The following is a 19,774-nucleotide window of genomic DNA, read 5'->3' on the forward strand; positions in this document are numbered from 1 at the left end:
TTTCCAAGAATTTGAAATAAAAATTTAAATAAAGTGACAAAGAATACATGAAATAAACTAAAATGGACTGCATTGAGTGAATTTACATTGAATTCGCGCTGAGTGACATTCGATGAAGTGATAAAATAAAGTAAAAACAAAAAAAAAACCAAGTACTAAATATAAAAGACTTAAGCTACGAACCCGTTGCTAAAGAGAGAAAGTCAAGAGTGAGCAAATCAATTTTAGTAGCAACATTGTTTGGCCAATTGGCAGGAATTTGGTAGTGAATATTTCAGTACAACAACAGCAAAGGCGACGTGACGTGACGTTACGTTGATGTAGCAGGAGTAGACAATACGAAGAAGTGTAGACAACGTGGTAAAAATCATGGATACGGCGGGCACTTTCTCCATATCCTATGCGGACTGGTTAACGGAGCCACGGTAAATAAAAAATAAGTAAAAAAAACAGATTAAAAGTATAAATTGATAAAAGAACGCCACAATATGCTATTTTAATAATACAATGCATAAGGAAGTCAATTTTAACAATTTAACAAAATTGATATAAAAGCCTCAAAAGAATGAAAACATAAATTTGAATGCATTCAAATAAAATAAAGTGAAACAAAACAAAATGAAAGATAAATACAATAAAATATAATTAAAAAAGATAAAATAAAATACAAGAAATAAAAAAAATTAATATAAAATATAATAAAATACAATAAAATAAAGTAAAATGAGATAAAGACAAATAAAGTTTGATAAAAAATAAAATAAATTAAGTTAAGGTCATTAAAAAATCAGTAAAAGGTAAAGCGAGATTATATTATATAAAAAAATAATTTTTTTTAATATAAAATAAATGGAGATTAAATAAAAAAATAGTAATAATTAAAAAATGTAATTAAATTACATACAAATTTTTATTTTATTTAAAAAAAAAATAAATACATGAAAAATGCAAATTTGAAAATAATAAATCCAATTACACTAAATACTACGATAGTTATTTTTTATTATATTAAATGACAAAAGTAAATGTAGATTCTTAAATATAAACTAACAAAACAAGAACAATAAAATAAGAAATAAAAGCACGAAAAAGTCAAACAACCTTTTATATCATGCTAAACTACATCGAACAAAAAATTTCAAAACAAGAAAAATTCCTACTGGTTTTTAATATCTGATAATCAGGAGTTCAACTCAAACATTAACATATACATTTGCTTTATTTTGTAATTTAGCCATACCTATTTGCGTGTTTGTTTTTACTTTCGATACTCAGTAGTTTTCTTTGTCGTGCTTTTTAAAACTTTCGTCAGTCTATTCTTTACTCATAAAGTTGGCAAGAAATGTAGTATGCAGGGTATTTCACTAAGATATCTATATCTTACAGGAAAGGATAAATGTTTCCTCTAATTCGTAAAATTTTGTATTATTATGTTTTTTTATTATTTGAAATAAATATTTTGTCAAAAAACAAACAAAAAATATATATTATTTTACTTGGCTACTTAGCTTATTCACTTCTTACGAAAGCCTACGTTTCAAATCTGCAGAGCAGCAGCACACGTTTCAAGTTCATATGGATGTATGTACTATAACATATGGAAGATACTTACACCCCGCGACAAAACGATAACACTTCTGTATTTTTACCAGTTTTGACTATTTTTCTTTCTCTTTCATTGTCAAGCAAAAGCCACATAAATACAATGTTTTAATTTCATACAAATTCCTCGACCTTTTTATGTAAATTCCATGGCTCTCAGTCATAATTTCCAAAACAATTGGAGTGCTGGTATGCAGTTTTAAAGTTTATTACATTTTGGGAAAAGTTTAAACAAAAGTTTCTGGCGTAGAATTGTTTGAGTATATGCAATGCAATTGATAAAATTTGATAGTCAATTGAACTGGTTACTAATAGACAAATATCGTAGCATACTAGAGAGTAAAAAAGAGGCCTAGGGGCATATTTTTGTAACAGCCTTCGTCAGCATACTTTATACGACCTATGTAAAGCTCAATTGGCATTCCTCCTATGTTCCCCTATATTTCCGTTCCAACTCAAACTTCGTACAGTCAGTCGTACTAAGCCTGCCTGCTAATTAAAAAAGCAGCCTCGGCCCGAAAGTTTATCGAAGTTCGACTTTAATGATTTATTTTCACTGCATCGCTTGTCAGCATCTCGATTTCTGCCTTTTGCTCTGCTATTGTAATAAAAATAATATCTATATACCATTATTTGAGAATAAAAGGCTTATCTTGGTATGCTATCGTAGATCAGTTTACATAATCTACAAAAGTTCTTCATGAAATTATCTCCATTTTAGTAGAGAATTTTGCAACTTTATCGCGTTCATCAATCGCATTTGACTTAATTTTTCATTACTTAATAGTTTTTGCTACTCAAACATTGAAAAGGGTTCACTTCAACTTTAGCAGAGGTCTGTTAAAGGTCTGTTCACTATCAAACCTGAAATGCTCATTACCACTTGAGGCCCGCCTCAAATTTGTGAACTCATCATTATTTTTACTTCACGCATTGTTATAAAAAAAAATTAATGCATTTTTGTTTTTAAGTATATTTTTCAATATTTTTTTTTAATCTCTATTTCGCGCATTCGTGCTAATTCATGCATTTTACTTAGCTCAAAAATTCCACACATCTCATATCTATCATTCGTAGTTTTCTCCCTTTGAATTTGCAAAATTTGCGTAACTTTAGTTTTTGACATCGATAGTGCGCCTCGTAAGCAAATGAGTAATGGCTAATTTGCTCATTTTTTTGACAGCACTGGCAGTCTGTCAGTCGCTTGTCATTTAGTGACCGCCCCGCGTGTATTTTGCGTCATTAATCGCTGCTATTAAGGTTGATGTGCAAACTTATTTTTGTTTTTTGGATTTTGGTTTTTACATTTTCTAGAGGGATTTAATTAAAAGCTTAAATTAGTATTAAGTTTTTGTTTGTATTAAAGTTTTAATATTTTTAATGGAATTATGTATGTAAATTTCTTATTTCTCATTGCCAAATGACACTATTTTGCGCAAAAATTTTTGTTAATCAGCGCACTATTGACACAATATTTTTATTTGAATATAATGTAGTGTTTACACACACACATGTAAATGTATATGCATATACTAAAACATAGTTGCAAATGTATGTACATATACGCACATAAATTCCCTAACATCATTGCAAAATGTGCTAACTGATTGACAGCCGAGTTGTTAATTAATCGCATCGCTTTGTGGCTAATGTTTTACGTTGAAAATTGCATCCCCTGCCACGTTGTGCTTTCATCTGGCCCACAAGCTAGCTCTATCTAGGCTGCTTACATTCATTGATGCTAATAATATTGCTAAGCCGTTTTATCTGTGTACGTGTGTGAATTATAAATTTCCATGAAAAACCGTTCAGTTCGCATGAATAATGTGAAATATTCATTTGTGTCTTGATAAATGTATATGTACTCATTTTTATTACTAAATACTAGCATTTTTATAACTATAATTCGCGATTTGCAGGCGCTAAATTTTCAGAATTTAGTTCAGGGTTTCCCCGCGCGCGAAGTGCTTACAGCTACTTATAAATTCAATAGAAATGGATGCACTGTGCATGAAAATAAAACCAAAAACACGAAACATGCAGAGATCTGTGACAATTCAATTAACCCTCCAAACAGCATGGATGTTGCAGTGTAGTAATTTTTAGAATAAATTATTTTCTAATTGAGAGAAGGAGAGAGATGTGCGAGATACCGCTGCAGTGTAGAATAAATCACAGTTTTCTGTGGGGAATTTCTGGGAGTCATGTACGCGCCAACCCTCACTACAATTCTTTGGTCAAGCCTCTTCTCAAATGTTGGGCGTGCGCCTTGATGTTGTCCTACAAATAGAGGAACCTAAAATTTTCGTCTGCTTTTGAACGATAAATGCATTTATGAGAAACGTTTGTATAGCAAAAATGCACTTATGTATTTGCCCTGCCTTCAGAGTGGTGCACGCATTTAGAAAACAAAAGAAAGTAAGACCTATAAAGCTATATTAATCTAAATGAAACCTGCTGAAATGGCATTATGTACAACAACTCTCCTTTTTGCTTGCGTTTGGCCGCGCTCCTCCTTGTGCTTGTAATGTGCGTCTTGATAATGCTCCACAAATGGAGGGAGCTACAGCTTTAAGCCGACTCCGTTGGTTGGTTAGAGTGGTGATTCATCCAGAATCCAACTAGCGCTTCCGCACCATTTTGTTGCCAAATCCTCGTTATCAACTTGTTTACCAGTTATTAGCGGTATGACTATATACAGTGTGTGCGGTGTAAGAACCTTATTAAATTGTTGACATCTAAGCCAGACAGTTGTTCGAGGCTCTCGAACAGTGGTTTGCTCAGGGTAGGCATTATGTCCTTCCATAGGGAAGAGCATTCACAGAGGAAATGGAAAATCGTGTGAGGGATGCCCATTTCGTCTGCTTGTTCTCCGACAGACCAAACGCCAGCTATGACTGCCGTCAGTCTTCATGGCGTCCAGTGGGCCTTAACGCTCTGCTAATTCTGCGTTTCGTCTGGTCTTTCCATTTACAATCCGCGATTCGGAGGTATTTTAGGGAAATCGTATTCTTGACTGCACCTAATGGTGTGAATACCGGTTCTGCTAGAGCGTTATTCATGGCAGATCCCCCTCTTGTCAGGTCATCTGCTTTTTCGTTGCCTTCCTTTTTTCGATGCCCCGGTACCCAGATTAAGGAAAATTTATGGTTTTCGCTCACGGTGGAAATGCTATTCCTACTTTGTTCCACCAGTTTAGAGGTTATTGTAGCTGAATCCAGTGCCTGGATTGCAGCTTGGCTATGCAAAAGAATAGCGAGGTTGCACTTAAAAGAGAAATCTGCGATTAGTAGCCTACAAGCTTCCCCAATTGCCAGTACTTTCTCCTGGAAGACACTGCAGACATTAGGGCAACGCACAGAGTTTGCAATTTAAGTCTATGAGAATATATGCCACCCCCAAAAGCATAATCCATTTTACTGCCATCTGTATAGACTGTAGTGTAGAAGTTGGTTAGTGAGAACCCTTATTCCATTCGACCATAGATAGAAAAAGAGTGGCAAAATTCCTGTTGAATGTTACCGTCGGGACGATGTAGTCAGTCCTCTCTAAGGTTAACTGAGTTTTTCGTAATAATAGACTTGCATGACCATACGTTTTTTTTCTTTCCAGCGACCCGCTTGATTTAACCTAAATGCACTCATGGTTCCCGTCTTCTTAATATGTAAGTCTATTGGAATAACATGTGTCAGTGTGTTGAGAGCCTCCCTAGGACATAATCTGATTGCACCGACTGTTATTGCACAGGCTGATCTTTGTATTTTGCCGAAAAATTTGGTGTTGTAATCTCTCCCTAGAGCTTTCTACCAGACTGGCGACTCCGCGCATCCGTGCAGGAGATATTTTTTATGAGGTGATTTCTATGCGGGGAGAAAAAATCATACTTTTAATGGTCATATTGAGTCCATAACTCGCTTCAATAAAACTATAAATTATTGTAATTCATTAAAAAAATATTTAAAAAAAAGTTGAAATCAAGCTTCCTTTCGAATATCTCCCTTCTTTACTAAACAGATATGGCAAATCCGACTTCATAATCACATTTTTTGTAGCAAAATCAGCAAAACAAAAAAAAAACGCTCTCTCAGCTCGCAGAGACTTCGGTTAGGTGCACTAGAGGGTTAAATCACAATTTTTAATAGTTTTGCGGTTTTTCTCCAGATCTTTTGCATATTCGAATGGCTTATGGAATACCTATGAGCTCTTTCGAGAAAGCCATCTGCTAAAGTTAATTGTTAATTCAACAGTTATAGGCAGGTCATTACGATATTATTACAGCAGTAATTTTACCTATATAGATTATATTGGTAATTTTTGTCTCAGTATGTGGAAAGAGTCAACAAACAACCGTTTTCTCTATAGATACTTACACAGTTAATTCACAAATAATTATTCAGAATGTTTGAGCAAGAGATTTTGTACCACTTTTTAACACAACCGTCCTTTTCTATGTCACAATTTGCCGAGTATTGACGTAGCTGCGCAAAAATGAATCCAAAGGGCTTGGCTTCCAAGTCGTCAATCATATCTGGTTTGTGGCTTGGCTTGTCTGCCCAATTACATTTTTTTTGTGCGACCAATTTGCATGCTGATTACTAGAAATGTTTCGCTGTCCAAAACTTCGTTTCAAAAAAGCAGAGTTTTGTGTACTGTGTGGCATGTTTGGTGCAACCTACTGAAACATATTACAGCATTTTGGCAATTTGTATTTACGTGGGAAGTCTTAATTATCAATAACTTGTCGTGTAAAACAAGAATCGAAATATGAAATTTGCCAAACACTTCCCAAAACTTAAAACCCTAAACTAGCTTGATTATAAAACGATTTTAGAAACAAACAGTGCCCTTATTAAAATTATGGTTAATTCAAATCAAAAATTGGTTAAGAACTGGCTGAGTCATTTAACTTTTCATGACAAGAAAATATAAAATTTTTGGCTACACAACTCAAAAATGCTTGCTTGATTGTTGGCATGGAGGGATAAAGATGTGACAACCTGAGTAACTCAGTCAGTTTTAACTGCTTTTTGAAAGCAAAAAAAAAAAACTTTCAACTTAATCATTATTAAAGGTACTTCTTATGTCTATTCAGGATTATTAAGGCTTTTTATAAAGTAGTACGAGAAAAAATAGCCAAAGTTGGAAAAAGTGAAGAAAGTTAATAAAAATTGTTTTTGCAGTGAAAGTCTAAAATGAATGAATTAAATTAATTAGCATATATACACCCTTCGAAAAGTCAAAATATCTTCTTTCTAAAATGAGGAAGAAATTAAGTCGAGTGAAAGCACGCAAAGTTGTGAAAAATGCCTTTTTTAATAGTAAGTGAAGAGTATTGAGGTTTTCGGCACATCTTATATTTCGCTTGTTTCTTTATTCGACAAGACCTACCAGAAATTTACTTCACTTTCCAGGCATTCCTACTTCATTCGCTTTTGTAGCACTGTGTTATGCCACGCCAAACAGTGCATTTTCGATGCGGTTTCCATTGGTAGTTGATGAGCCATTCATAGACTATCGGCTCTCTAAATTGGATGACTTTATTATTCACTTAGTCACTGAGCCGGATGAGACCTTTATCGCTGAAGACTGGTTTGTGAAAATAATATCTTGATTCTGAAAATAAAAACCTACAATTTGTAAAGATTGTTTAGGTTTAAGTCTAATTGAACAGAAATGTTAAATACGGCGACAGCTGGTTTAGTGCGCTGCATGTGCGCGATTTTGTTCCGTCTCGTCAAGTCGTTTTGTCTGCTTTAATTCAGTACTATGGCCCATAAGGTACCTAGCTAAACGCCTAATTTTGTTGACAGACAAATTAAAAATGTTCCACCAATAGCCTGCGATGTATATGGTTAAAGATGGCGCCATCCGAAAACCGCTACTTACTCATACTGTGTTCTTGGCCAATTTGACAATTGAGTGTCGTTAGCGCTGAAAATGAACAAACCTTTGTGTGCAAATGTATGCAGATGAATCTGTGCACTGTTTACTTTACATTCTTGGCTTTCCACTTACTTTTGCTTATTCTTCCTCTTCATCTTCTTTTTGTTTGTTTATTTTCTGTATTGACGACACAAATTCTATCAGTCTTGACAATAGCCAGTACTTTAGTATATAAATGAAATAATTATCAGTAGTTAGTAGTAGTTATCAGTATGCACTTACAAGTATGCAACATCTGGCACACGTAATATATCAGAAAATAAAATATTAAAAACTAGTTAACTCTACTTCGTTAGATACAAAGGCTTATCATTTTCAAATATTTGTTCCATACCAGTGTACGCTGACCTCTGACAAAAATTAGAGTGCAAAAAGATGAGAACATTATTGTAAAGTACTTTTCACGTAAACCTGGGTAATTCATTGCTTGGTTAGTATCACTACGATATGCAGAATGCATAGGTGTGGCCTACATAAGACCGTTAACCGGCTCTCAGTGATTTTGAAGGAATCAATTGATTTGCTGAAATAATCAAGGTTATAGTAGTTGTTTGTCTATGAAAAAACTGAGACTGCACTGATGACATAGGAAAAAACGCAACGCAGCCCTCGCTCATTTTATTTCTTTGCCGTCTGAACAACGACTGATTGGAAGAGCATAAGGATACGTGTGGAATAGGCTGGCAGAATTCTGCTACTAAATTCTCTATGGCGTGACAGCCGAAGTTACTCATACAATTTTGCTTCGAAACCTTGTAATCTATCATTCTTGGTTGATAGTAGCATCGCCTGACTATGTAACCCAGAATTCATAATTGTGTTAGGCACTATTTTAGTACCGCTTAAAGAGGTCATCAAGCCATACCTTGTCTAACGTATATAAATCGAATCATGCAGTGCATAAAGATTACATAAAATAGTGAACATTGCTTACAGAATACGAACTAAGGTAAAGAATTTAATTGTAATAATAGTAATAATAATTTGTAATAATTTTAATATAACATTGACCAGTAGTATGCCACAACCTGGCAGCGATTTGAGGCATATCTTTTGTATGTAGTAGAGAACACTAAATATTTATATTTAATTTTTTGACAATGTACCATTTTTTTACTGCAGGAGTATACTAATTATTAATTCCCTGCCAAGGGTATGAACTCTATAGAGATCATTGCTGATGCTTCCTAGTCGAGCAGTTGGTATTGGACTACAAAATAGGTATAATTATGATGCGCTACCAATTCGTGGCAAATTCTTAGACCGATATTCTTTCCCGGCTTATGATGTGCGTCTTGTTGTCTTGCAAATTAAACATTCCTGCCGTTTTCTGCGGGGAACTTTTATAAAAACGTGTACATGTCAGAGGTACCCTGGGAGGCTTTTTATTATTGCTATAGCTTAAAGGAAATAGTTTCTCAAAACTTTTTGATGCTTCATGTATGTGAATAATAATTTCCCCGGACCATACATGTCGGAGATTTAAACTTGGCGAAAAACTGACTTTCCTCATGGGGTTGTGCAGGATTGGTAGCTCAGCTGTAAAACCAAAATACCCAAGAAACGGACAACCCCGCCCTTGTCCAACTAGCAGCGACACTAAATTGTAACGTAATACTAATTTTTTTTGGGATTCATTTTATCGTCAAGGACAAAAAAAAAACTATATTAGAAGAACTTATTGCTAAAATTATGCAATTTATTGTTTTTTGAAGTGAAAACTTCTTTAGAATCGTTGGGAGTGATTTGGGAAAAAGTGAAACGAAAAAAGCGACCAACTTGGCTACGAAGCGTTATATTATATGTTGATATAAACGTAGCGACGAACTAAAAAAAAATAACTTTTATTTTTTCTTGTGATTCGAACCAAGGATTTTGGATCGGAAGCTCACATTGCTAGTCGCTCGGCTACCGCGTCATGCTGTAGGTGCTGGCCTAAAAGTTATTTAGTTACGAAGCGTTATATTATATGTTGATATAAATAATTTTTGTGAGCGTGTAATTCTCAAAAGGTTTATTAGGTTTATTATTTAAAATGTATTGACTAGGTAGTGTGGTTATCAGCTTAACATCTGATAGATCCTCCATCGGAGGACAACAAATGTTAAACTAATTTTTGGAAATGGGCGGAGTGTTTTAGGGGCTTGCTCTCCACCTCTGCCACGGGTTGACCCGGTATTGCAGTACCGCCGGGATTTCAGCCTTGAATAAATACAAGAAAAAATGTACTAATACATTTAGCTTTGGTGGGAAGAGACATAAATTTTTATATGAATACAAGTAGACGAAAATGGAAGAAATTTGTAAGTCTGTTTCTTCGGTCCGTTTGGGTATTTTTTTTGACAACATCGAAACCAAAGCATTTGTATCATATTTTATCTATCATAAGCCACTCGTATCATTTGTTGAAATTGAAAACATTGAGGATGAATAATGATAAAATGAAGAAAATAAAATATGAACTTTATAGCAATATTATAATGAACCTATAATTATCCCGCTCCTAATGCTGCTTTCGTCTTATTCTCTCTCAGTTTGTTTTACGGAAGGTTTCACTTCTATCAAGTCTAACCGTTAGACTGGTATTTTTTTTTTTTTAATTAATTTAAATTCTTTTTTTTATGAACAGCTATCATCGCCAGTAAAATAAAATCTTGAACAATCAACACGATTTTAGAACTACTTCAAACTTCCTTTTTATTGTATCGAAATGCAATGGAAAAATTCGTATTAAAAAGTGTGAAATTTTATGGAATTTTTTTCTGAATTTGAAATGTGGATTTATATACAGTGGCTCAATAAAGAACTCGGACAAACCTTAGTTAAAACTTTGTATAAAAAACACTGCTAAAATAAAGGCAATTTGAAACAATATTTTTTCGATTTCTAAATGCTTTATTTATATAATTTAAGAAATAACAACAACATAAGATAAGTCGTGCGCACTTCTTTTACAATAACAAAAAACTTTCAAAATGAGGAGAATTCACGCCAAAAAAGAACTCGGACATGGAAATTAATTTTACTTTAAAAGCCAATAAAAGTAAAAATTAATATTTTGTGGGAAATCCTTTGGATTTAATAACAGCATTTAGTCGTTTTGGCATTGACTCCACCAAATTTCTGCAATCGGAAGGATCAATTTTAGCCCATTCGTCCTTAAGAGCAGCTTCGAGGTCCTTTTGGTTTGAAATTTTGTGATTTTTGAGTTTATTCTCCAAATGCGCCCATAAATGCTCAATGACGTTTATATCAGGGGACTGTGGTGGAGTTTCGAGCACTTTCGGGCAGTTATACATCAACCAAAAGCAAACATCAAGCGCCTTATGCTTGGGGTCATTGTCTTGGTAAAAATAAAATTGTTCCTTTATACCCAATTTTTCAGCACTTTGAATTAAATTTCATTTTAAAATTGAAAGATATTGCTTGTGTTCCATTATGCCATCAACAAAGCAAAGCTTTCCGGGTCCGGAGGCGGACATACATCCCCAAACCATCATTGAACCGCTACCGTGTTTAACAGTGGTACGCAGGTTTTTCTCTTTCAGCTCCTCATTTGGCTTCCTCCATACATACGACTGCCCATCTGATCTGAATATGTTGTATTTGCTTTCGTCGCAAAATATCACATCTATCCAGAATTTAATGTCCTTATTTTTATAGGTTTTTGCAAAATTAATTCGTTTGTTTTTATTTTCCCTACTAATCTAGGGTTTTTTCTTGCGACTCTGCCATTGAGGTTGTTTTTTCTTAGAACTAATCGCAAAGTTTCTGGATTGCAGTCAATTTCAAGATGTTCTTTAACTTGTGTTGTAAGTTTTGGAGCACTTAAATGACGATTTGCTCTGACTTGGTTTACTATCCACCGCTCGTTAGCGTCCGTAAAAAGCTTTGGCCCGCCTGTTTTCATTTTGTTTTCTACAGATTTGGTTTCTTTAAAGCGTTTTATAGTGTCACATACAGTTGATCGCGGTCGATTTACAAGTTTTCCGATTTCACGCATGGTTTTTCCATTTTTGTGTTGCTGAATAATTATTTCTCGCACTTCCACCGAAGTTTGGCCACGTTGTCGACTCATTTTACAAAAAAGAAAAAAGAAAATGCGTACTTGACACAATTTTCTTGACACAATTTACTTCCAAAACTGTCGATCGTTCCTCAATTAACTATATATCATTTAAAAAATAGGATTCCCCCATTTAAACTGTCAGAAATTACGAAGTGATGCCAGATGTCCGAGTTCTTTTTTGGCGTGAATTCTCCTCATTTTGAAAGTTTTTTGTTATTGTAAAAGAAGTGCACACGACTTATCTTATGTTTTTGTTATTTCTTAAATTATATAAATAAAGCATTTAGAAATCGAAAAATATTGTTTCAAATTGTCTTTATTTTAGCAGTGTTTTTTATACAAAGTTTTAACTAAGGTTTGTCCGAGTTCTTTATTGAGCCACTGTAGCTCGCTGTTGTAAGAGAATAAACTATATTTTCATAAAAAATATATTCAAATTAAATTAATTCCACCAGAAACAAACAAATTGCTAGAACTTGTCAACAAGCCCTTGTGCTATAGTTATTTGACACAGTGTATGAGCAATACAAGTCAGTTTGATGTTTGGCCATTACAAAATCTCCCTTAAAAGCTATATTTTTAGTAAGAAAATTATTAATTTTTGAATTATTCTGTACTCCGAACTTCCAATAACTCATCAATATCTCATTACCTGCAAAGTTTCACTGAAATTATTCGAAATACCGTATAGAGCAGCAATCAGTAGGATATTTCTAAACATAAAATTGGAAAATTGAAATCAGTGTACTTTTGGAATAGTGTAAGTTTCCAAAGGTCATCTAGCAACCCTTTTAAAAAATTTATAATTTTCATGAATTTCGTAAATTATTTCTAGGTCAGTTGTGCTCAGCTGAAGACACACTAATTGGCTGTCCGTTTCGCAGTTGTCATTTCTTCCCAGCTATGTTCTTCCTATAATTTCATTCATGAAAATTATCTGTTTTTTTCCTTAATAGTGCAATGCAAAGTCCCTTAAATTAATTTTTCTGTAGGAAGGTATGCGGATATCTTCTACGTGATTAGTCCTTTTTTCTCTGCCTTTCGAAATGAGGTTTGTTTCCCCGTTTTTTTTTTTTTGTTTTATTGCTTTTTCTCTTCTTTTTCCATTTAAATGACCAATGAATCACTTAAAGTGCTGCAGCAACACTTTATCAAGAAAATGTAATAGTACCTACATATCTTTGCATGAATTTGCATGTGTATGTGTGTATGTATGCAGTTAGGCATATGCATTTTTGCTGCGGCCGAGCGTTGTTGTCTGTTGGATATTTGGTTTCTCACACCCCTTCCTAGGTGAAAGATTTTGTTGCCACTCACCCTTTAACTAATAAGCGCACTGGGTATGCACAGACACATACGCGCTCATCCTCAAGCCTCATATACATACAATATTTCATAGTTATTTGAATATCATTGTGGTTGCGCTGTTAAAGGGTTGTTGCGCTTTATTAGCGCTTTTTGTTGCTGTGGCTACGGCTGTTTATTCTTTACCTTTTATAATTTTTGATTTTTTGTTATTGTTTTGTTTTCCCTAAAGATCTGTTATGTCCTCGCCATCCTTTCCTGCCACTGTCCATCAGCTCGGCGTTATGCAAATGTAATGGTCATAAATTAGAATTGGCGGCAGTGTAGATATTTGGGCAAAGCCTCTGGCCATCTGTGCAACATTGTACAGTGATTGCACACATACATATACAAATATGTGTTTGAGTGTATGTGTGTATTGTTGTGTGTACATAAAATATTTATTAACGATTCAGCCACCGTTAGTTTTGTGTTTTTAGTAGCGGTACTTCCTACCGTATGCTGGCGGATAATGCCGTGTGGCATTTAAATGCATGGCTGGTAATTTATTTTTACATATGTTGCAGGGATTTGCTGTTGAAATGTACAGTTAACAATTTAACAAATAAGGAAGTCGTAATACGGAATTGCGACAAGTGGTTCCTTAGTGCCTGCCATCTGTTAGAAAATTTGATAACTACTAGTTTTGGGTTTAACTTTTTTTTTCGTTTAAGCGAAAACTTAAAACTGCGTGCATATGATTGAGATATTGTTGATATTTTTTGTTGTGAGGCAGCAACGTTAAACGTCCCCTGGATGAGTGCATCGCTGCCTCCCAATCAAGATACCAGGTTGATACCGTTTACATCGACTTTTCTCAGGATTTTGATCGGGTTTTGCATGCAGTATTCATTTAAAAATTAGCCTGCATTGGCTTCCACTCAGCCTTCTTGAGTTGGATTGCATTTTACTTGCTCAGCAGCCGTTGTCCGGCTGTCGTCGACAATATTAGGTTCAGTCCTTTCATTGCTTGCTGTGGGGTTCCGTAAGGTCGTATCCCGTTGCCGTTTTTTGCTGTGTTTATCAATGATATTTACTCTTGCTTCTCGCCAGCTAGATTCGTGTTGTATGCGGATGACTTTATTCGGCTATCACTAGATCTTTCGAATCTGAGATGCAACTTGATTTAGATAATTTTGGTAACTGGTGCAGGTGTAACAATAATCGTCTATCTCTGAATTACCTTTTCTACACGTGCCTCTGTTGTAGATACTTCGTATCACATATCTAGCATTCCCCTGCTACGTTCAAGTGAAATTAAGGACTTGGATTTTGTTTTTTTGTTTTGGTGGGTGAGGTAGGGGTCAAAATGTTTCGCACTTACAGCGATCGTCGTTTACTACTGCGTTGAGTGATGTGGCCACTAACACAATATCTATTCCTCTTCTGGGGAGACTCTCTTACCGAAACTACTTTCTGCATTTTTTTCGGCAGGATCCAGAAAGGGTTTGGATGTAATATTTGATTCGAAGCTTATTTTTGCTAGTCACATAAATTTTGTTATTACCAAATCTTACAAATCTTATGCTTGCTTTTGTTAGGCGTTATAGCTCTGATTTCTCCGACCCGTATACCCTGAAGCTTTCTTATACGGCGTTTATACGTTCCAAACTTGAGTATGCATCTTCCATCCTAATTTTATTTTTTACTTTCATCCACCAGTTAATCCGTGGTGCTGTTGACTGTCCGGTGCTTCTTGCGAGAATTTTCCTTAATATTCCCTAGTTTCTCCCCTTCGTAGTTTGGAGTTTTAATATGTTGGTCTCTCAAAATACTCTTATTAAAAATAAATAAATAACTGGCGCGTACACCCTTTTTGGGTATTTGGCCGAGCTCCTCCTCCTATTTGTGGTGTGCGTCTTGATGTTGTTCCACAAATGGAGGGACCTACAGTTTCAAGCCGACTCCGAACGGCAGATATTTTTATGAGGAGCTTTTTCATGGCAGAAATACACTCGGAGGTTTGCCATTGCCTGCCGAGGGGCGACCGCTATTAGAAAAATGTTTTTATTAATTTTGCTTTCACCGAGATTCGAACCAACGACCTCTCTGTGAATTCCGAATGGTAATCACGCACCAACCCATTCGGCTACGGCGGCCGCTCTTATTACTGGAGTCCTAATTGAGTTTAATAAAATTTCTAAATTTGTTGAAATAGATTTTTAATTTTCAAAAGATCGCCTATTGCAATTTTTGAATATTTATTGTAAATAGTTTACCTGTACTTTTCCAAATATTTATTAACCATAAAATTTGTCTACTTAGGCTACACTGCCTTAATAAATAAAAAAATAAACATTTTGGAGAGTGTTGCTGAAATGACAGCTCTTGGCCGGAAATAAATCCGGTTCACTCTGATGGCGACGATTGACGGGGCAGCGCTTTGGATATTGCTCATAGATAACTTATGCTTAACTAAATAAATAAATAAATAGTAATTATGGATTGCAACACGGCTTAAGGATCTACGAAATATTGCTCTTATACATACAAATATAAGTTAGATTGGGTTGACCTGGCTGACGAAAGACCATCACCTATTGGTCCTTAGTGGCACCAGATGGGGCTTGACCCTTACGTTTCCTTGTAGTAGGCTTCTTGTAATAAGCCTTTGTTTTTTGCGAATCTAAGTAAGCTCTGAAGCTCTAACCCCGAGAGACATTCTAACCTCTCATATTGTATACCTCCTAAACATTTCATTTGGGTTCTAGCTAATGCAGGGCAAGAACATAGAAGGTGTTTTAGAGTTTCCCTCTCTTATAGTTCATTGTGAAATCTGCCGCTAACAAATTGTGGCCTGTGAGTATACCTACGATAGTTCTGCTTTCCTTTCTAGACAGGGCTAGTACGAATCAGGCGTATTTATCTGCATTCTGTGTACACTTGAATTTCGCGTTTTTGCGAGTGGCTAAATTATTCCACCAAATATAAGTCAGTTTGGCATTACTAAATCTTCGTTAAAAGATATAATTTTTATGAACACTTTTTAAAATTAAATCTTTAAATTTAAAATTATTTATGCAAGTTTATGTCTCGGTACATCTCTTTAAGAGTAGTACTGGGAGAAAGAATAGATTTCGAGAATATACATATAACTTGTTGGATCTGGATATTCCCGACTCAACAAGTGGGGCAGGATCAGCAGTGATTCTTGTATTATCTTAGGCATATTTTCACATATTTTTTACGTAACAAAAATAACTGTTAAAAGAAAAACATGAACTTCTTTTATTAGTATTCACAAACTACCAGATTTTTTGTCCTATTCACATTCATGTTTGTTCATAAAATATTTGTTAAGGCATGAAAGAGTGCCCAAACTTCAGAATTTGTATAGCACTATACTAATTTTTGAAAGACTTTCTTTAATTTCAAAATATGATTTTGCCATTTTGATCCCATGATATATTTATACGCCTGTACATTACGCTTAGAAATTTCGAGCGATATCGTTTAATATATGCACGCTTGTAGGTATGTATACACTTTACATCTAAGTCGGCCCTTCTCAGCATCGCTGGTGGATTGTTAACTACAACTGTCGTCAGTTACTACATACAAAAATGCCATAATTAAACTTTACATTGTACCTATGCAGGTGTGTTTGTGTGTACGTATGTATGTGCATATACTTTATATGCATGTTCGTATCTAATAATACGTCTAATATTGGCTGATGTCCCCGGCTACAAAATCTTATAAAACACACGTTCACACATACATACAAGCATACATACATATGATACATGCATAAATATGGGCGAACAAACTCAGTTATGCCGTGTATGCGTTTAATACACCTGCAGCTGCGTGGTCCATTTCTTCGGCACAAAGCCAAACATATGTACAAAGGCTATAAGCAAACGCCTTGCCGCTCATCCGAGCCACAATAAAAATTTTCATTTAGTAAATTACGAGTAACTTGTGAGTGAGATTTCATCTCGGTCAATATGGTACGAGTACGCCGCTTCCCCACTCCATTGCTTCGCCACAGCGAGCACAAAACGTGCCCCGGCGTGCACAACCTACCAATGAAATTTTTTCGTGCGTCACTGATCGCGCCGATCGCCTAGTCCACTGATTGTCAGTCTTTTAGTCGGACTTTCAGCGCCTTAGCGTATATTTTTTCATATCCATATGTATGTATGCACACACGTATATTAGTTAGTATGTATGTATGTATGTGTTAGTACGTGTTTTTGTGCTCATGCATGTTAATGCTTATGTATTTGTGCTTGAATGGCGTATCTTAAAATTTGATTTTACTGCTGGCTGAAAACATTTTCGGGTGTGGGCAATAAATTTCTCATTCGTATCGCATTAATTAACAACATTATCGAAGTTAATGTTCAAAGCGAAGAAGAAGAAGAAGAAGCATACGAAAATGAACACAAAATAAAAAAAGACGGATGCTTAATACAATGCTCACACGTACATATATTTAGTAGATGCACAAAAAAAAACTTAAAAAAAATATCCAATGATGAAAGGGTGTATCACAAATTACAATAACAATGAAATTAAAATTTAAATAAAACAATTTGTGTTTTTTTCCAAAAAAAACATACATTAGGCGGGAAATGAATAAGAGCAAAGAGGAATAATACGAGGCTCGTTCAATGAGTATTTAAAAAAAAGTTGGAAAAAAAACAAAATATTTCTAGTATAGTTTGAATTCTATTTTTAATCCTTTCACTTCTATATACCTCTGGAGGCTTTTCTTCAACTCTTTCAAAGAGTAGGAAAAGTAAGATTTCGGAAGGTCCTCAAATTGGATATTTGTTTGTGGGATGATAACCTCATTCAACGTAAATCATTTTTCCATGGGCTTCAAAGGCAAAAAAACATATTTTTCAATTTCAATTCAACCATTGGGGCCTAAATTCCTGTAAGAATAAAGTTGCCTTGGCGTTAGCTGGATGGCTCATAATAAATCTGCATATCGCCAATACCAAAAATTAAACTCATTATTTCTGTTAGTTTTAGTGTTTATCTTAAGATAGGCCCGAAAAAAAATTGTGTTTTCTTGGCGCTACCCCTTAAAATTTTAGCTATGGCTAAAAAAATTATGCAACTATTTTTTGGATTTTATGCCGCCAATGCTTTGAAAAATAAAAACTAAAAAACTTATAAAATAAATAAAAAAATATATATCTCTTTTGTTATTTATGGCATAAGAAATTTTGAATAAAATGCATTGTTATGGTTTTTGTAAATGTCTTTCAAATTTAATATTAATTATTATTATAAATTGTTATCTTACGTAGTTAGTTGCAGTTTTTTCACACCTTATTCATACATATTTAGTTCAAGCTTGGATGAAGATCAGAAAAATAATTTACATTTCAATTTTTAGTAGTGTTATGCACAAGGGGGTAAGAACATTGGTATAACTTGGATATAATTATATAACCAGGTATTACTTGGTAAAATTAGTTCTGATAAAAAATACTCCTTTTAAGCACCAACCAATCTTTTGAATAAGTGTGAAATTTTTTAGCAGCTGAGGTTCCGACTTCTGACTTATTTCTGGCGTTGAAGTTGAATTTTAAGCTTTGATGTACTAAGAGGCTTATAGTAGAATTTTATTACAAATATTTTTCTGGTACATTTTAATGCACTCTACCCGCCTGTTATGAGTATTTTTGGCCTTTGCTTTCTCAATAGATAGAAGTTAGAGGATTAAAATTTTCTACAAAAATGTCTTGTTGTTTTTTCCATCGAACCGCTGAGCGCATCATACATCTAAAATGTAAGATGGTTCTTATGTTCTTTGTTTCATATGCCAATTTACCCAACGAATTTGCAAAAAGGTGAAAACTAATTCACTCCTGAAATAAAATTCAGACATAAACTCTCAATTCGCTGAATTACGCCGGTACACGTGTATTGTTTTTTTGTCCTTTCTACCAGAATCCATTGCCGAAACCTTTTTTGTTTGGTGTTGTACAACACTATTTTTTGAGAAATCATACCACCCGACTTCGAAAACACGACATGTCTTTATGAGCGAAATTTCTCAAAATTCTATCTCTGTAACTTTTATTTTGATTGTCTTAAAGCTTTGGGAGGAAGTCTGGACATGTCTCTCTTCTCTTTTCCTCTGTTTTAATTTTCAAATGCATGTAACTCTTCCAGTCAGTGTTAGCCAAATTCAGTGAATACTGTTCATAATAAATTAAGCTGTTGCATTTATTTCTGCACTGAGTGTAAGCTTAGCTCTTATCATATCAACATTTTCCTTAAATCCACTTCCTCATGCAAAATTGCGAGCATTATACTTTACGGTATACCTGTTCTTCAACTATTTCGTGCACTTTGAGTCACCGATCACTTAAAATCACATCGCAGGTTTTGACAATAATTTCGAGTCACAGTCACTTTTTTCGACAGCTCGAGTTCTAGTCAACCTTTGTGGTTTAAATTCAGATCTAAATTCACCCAGTAACTATTGTAAGAGCTGACGTGCTATATACAGCGCAACCTTTTACCTTAATCGGTGTTAGACCTTTTAAATATAAATATTTGAACCACTTCACTGTCACATTTTCCTTTTTTATAATTCAAAAACAAGAAAAACTTACTTCAGTCAGCAACAAAAATGATTTTGGCTCGATTTTGTATATACCATACTTATTGTACTGCCCTCGTATACACGCATGCACATATAGTATATATAATGTATAAACACCTATTTACTGCAGTATCTGTGATTAAAAAATAGAAGCGAAAACCGAAATTATTCTGTGCATTTAAATAAAAATATCGATGCTCTAGTAGCGCACATTTGACAGAGTATTACATCTACGTTGCATA

The 19,774-nt window shown here is 34.5% G+C and overlaps 1 protein-coding gene and 1 pseudogene across 1 annotated transcript in view; both read left to right on the forward strand.

Annotated features, from left to right (window-relative positions):
- The first annotated feature begins 230 nt into the window (after positions 1-230).
- LOC129244186 (protein grainyhead-like) overlaps positions 231-19,774 on the forward strand; it is a 226,443-nt gene continuing 206,899 nt past the window's right edge. Inside the window, exon 1 of the mRNA XM_054881799.1 lies at positions 231-425. Coding sequence (XP_054737774.1) covers positions 370-425 — 56 coding nt within the window. The 5' untranslated portion in view covers positions 231-369. The remainder of the gene's footprint in view (positions 426-19,774) is intronic.
- Positions 9,571-9,756, forward strand: LOC129246515 (U2 spliceosomal RNA; annotated as a pseudogene).

This window comes from Anastrepha obliqua, chromosome 4, assembly GCF_027943255.1.
Source record: "Anastrepha obliqua isolate idAnaObli1 chromosome 4, idAnaObli1_1.0, whole genome shotgun sequence".
Taxonomy (NCBI): Eukaryota; Metazoa; Arthropoda; class Insecta; order Diptera; family Tephritidae; genus Anastrepha; species Anastrepha obliqua.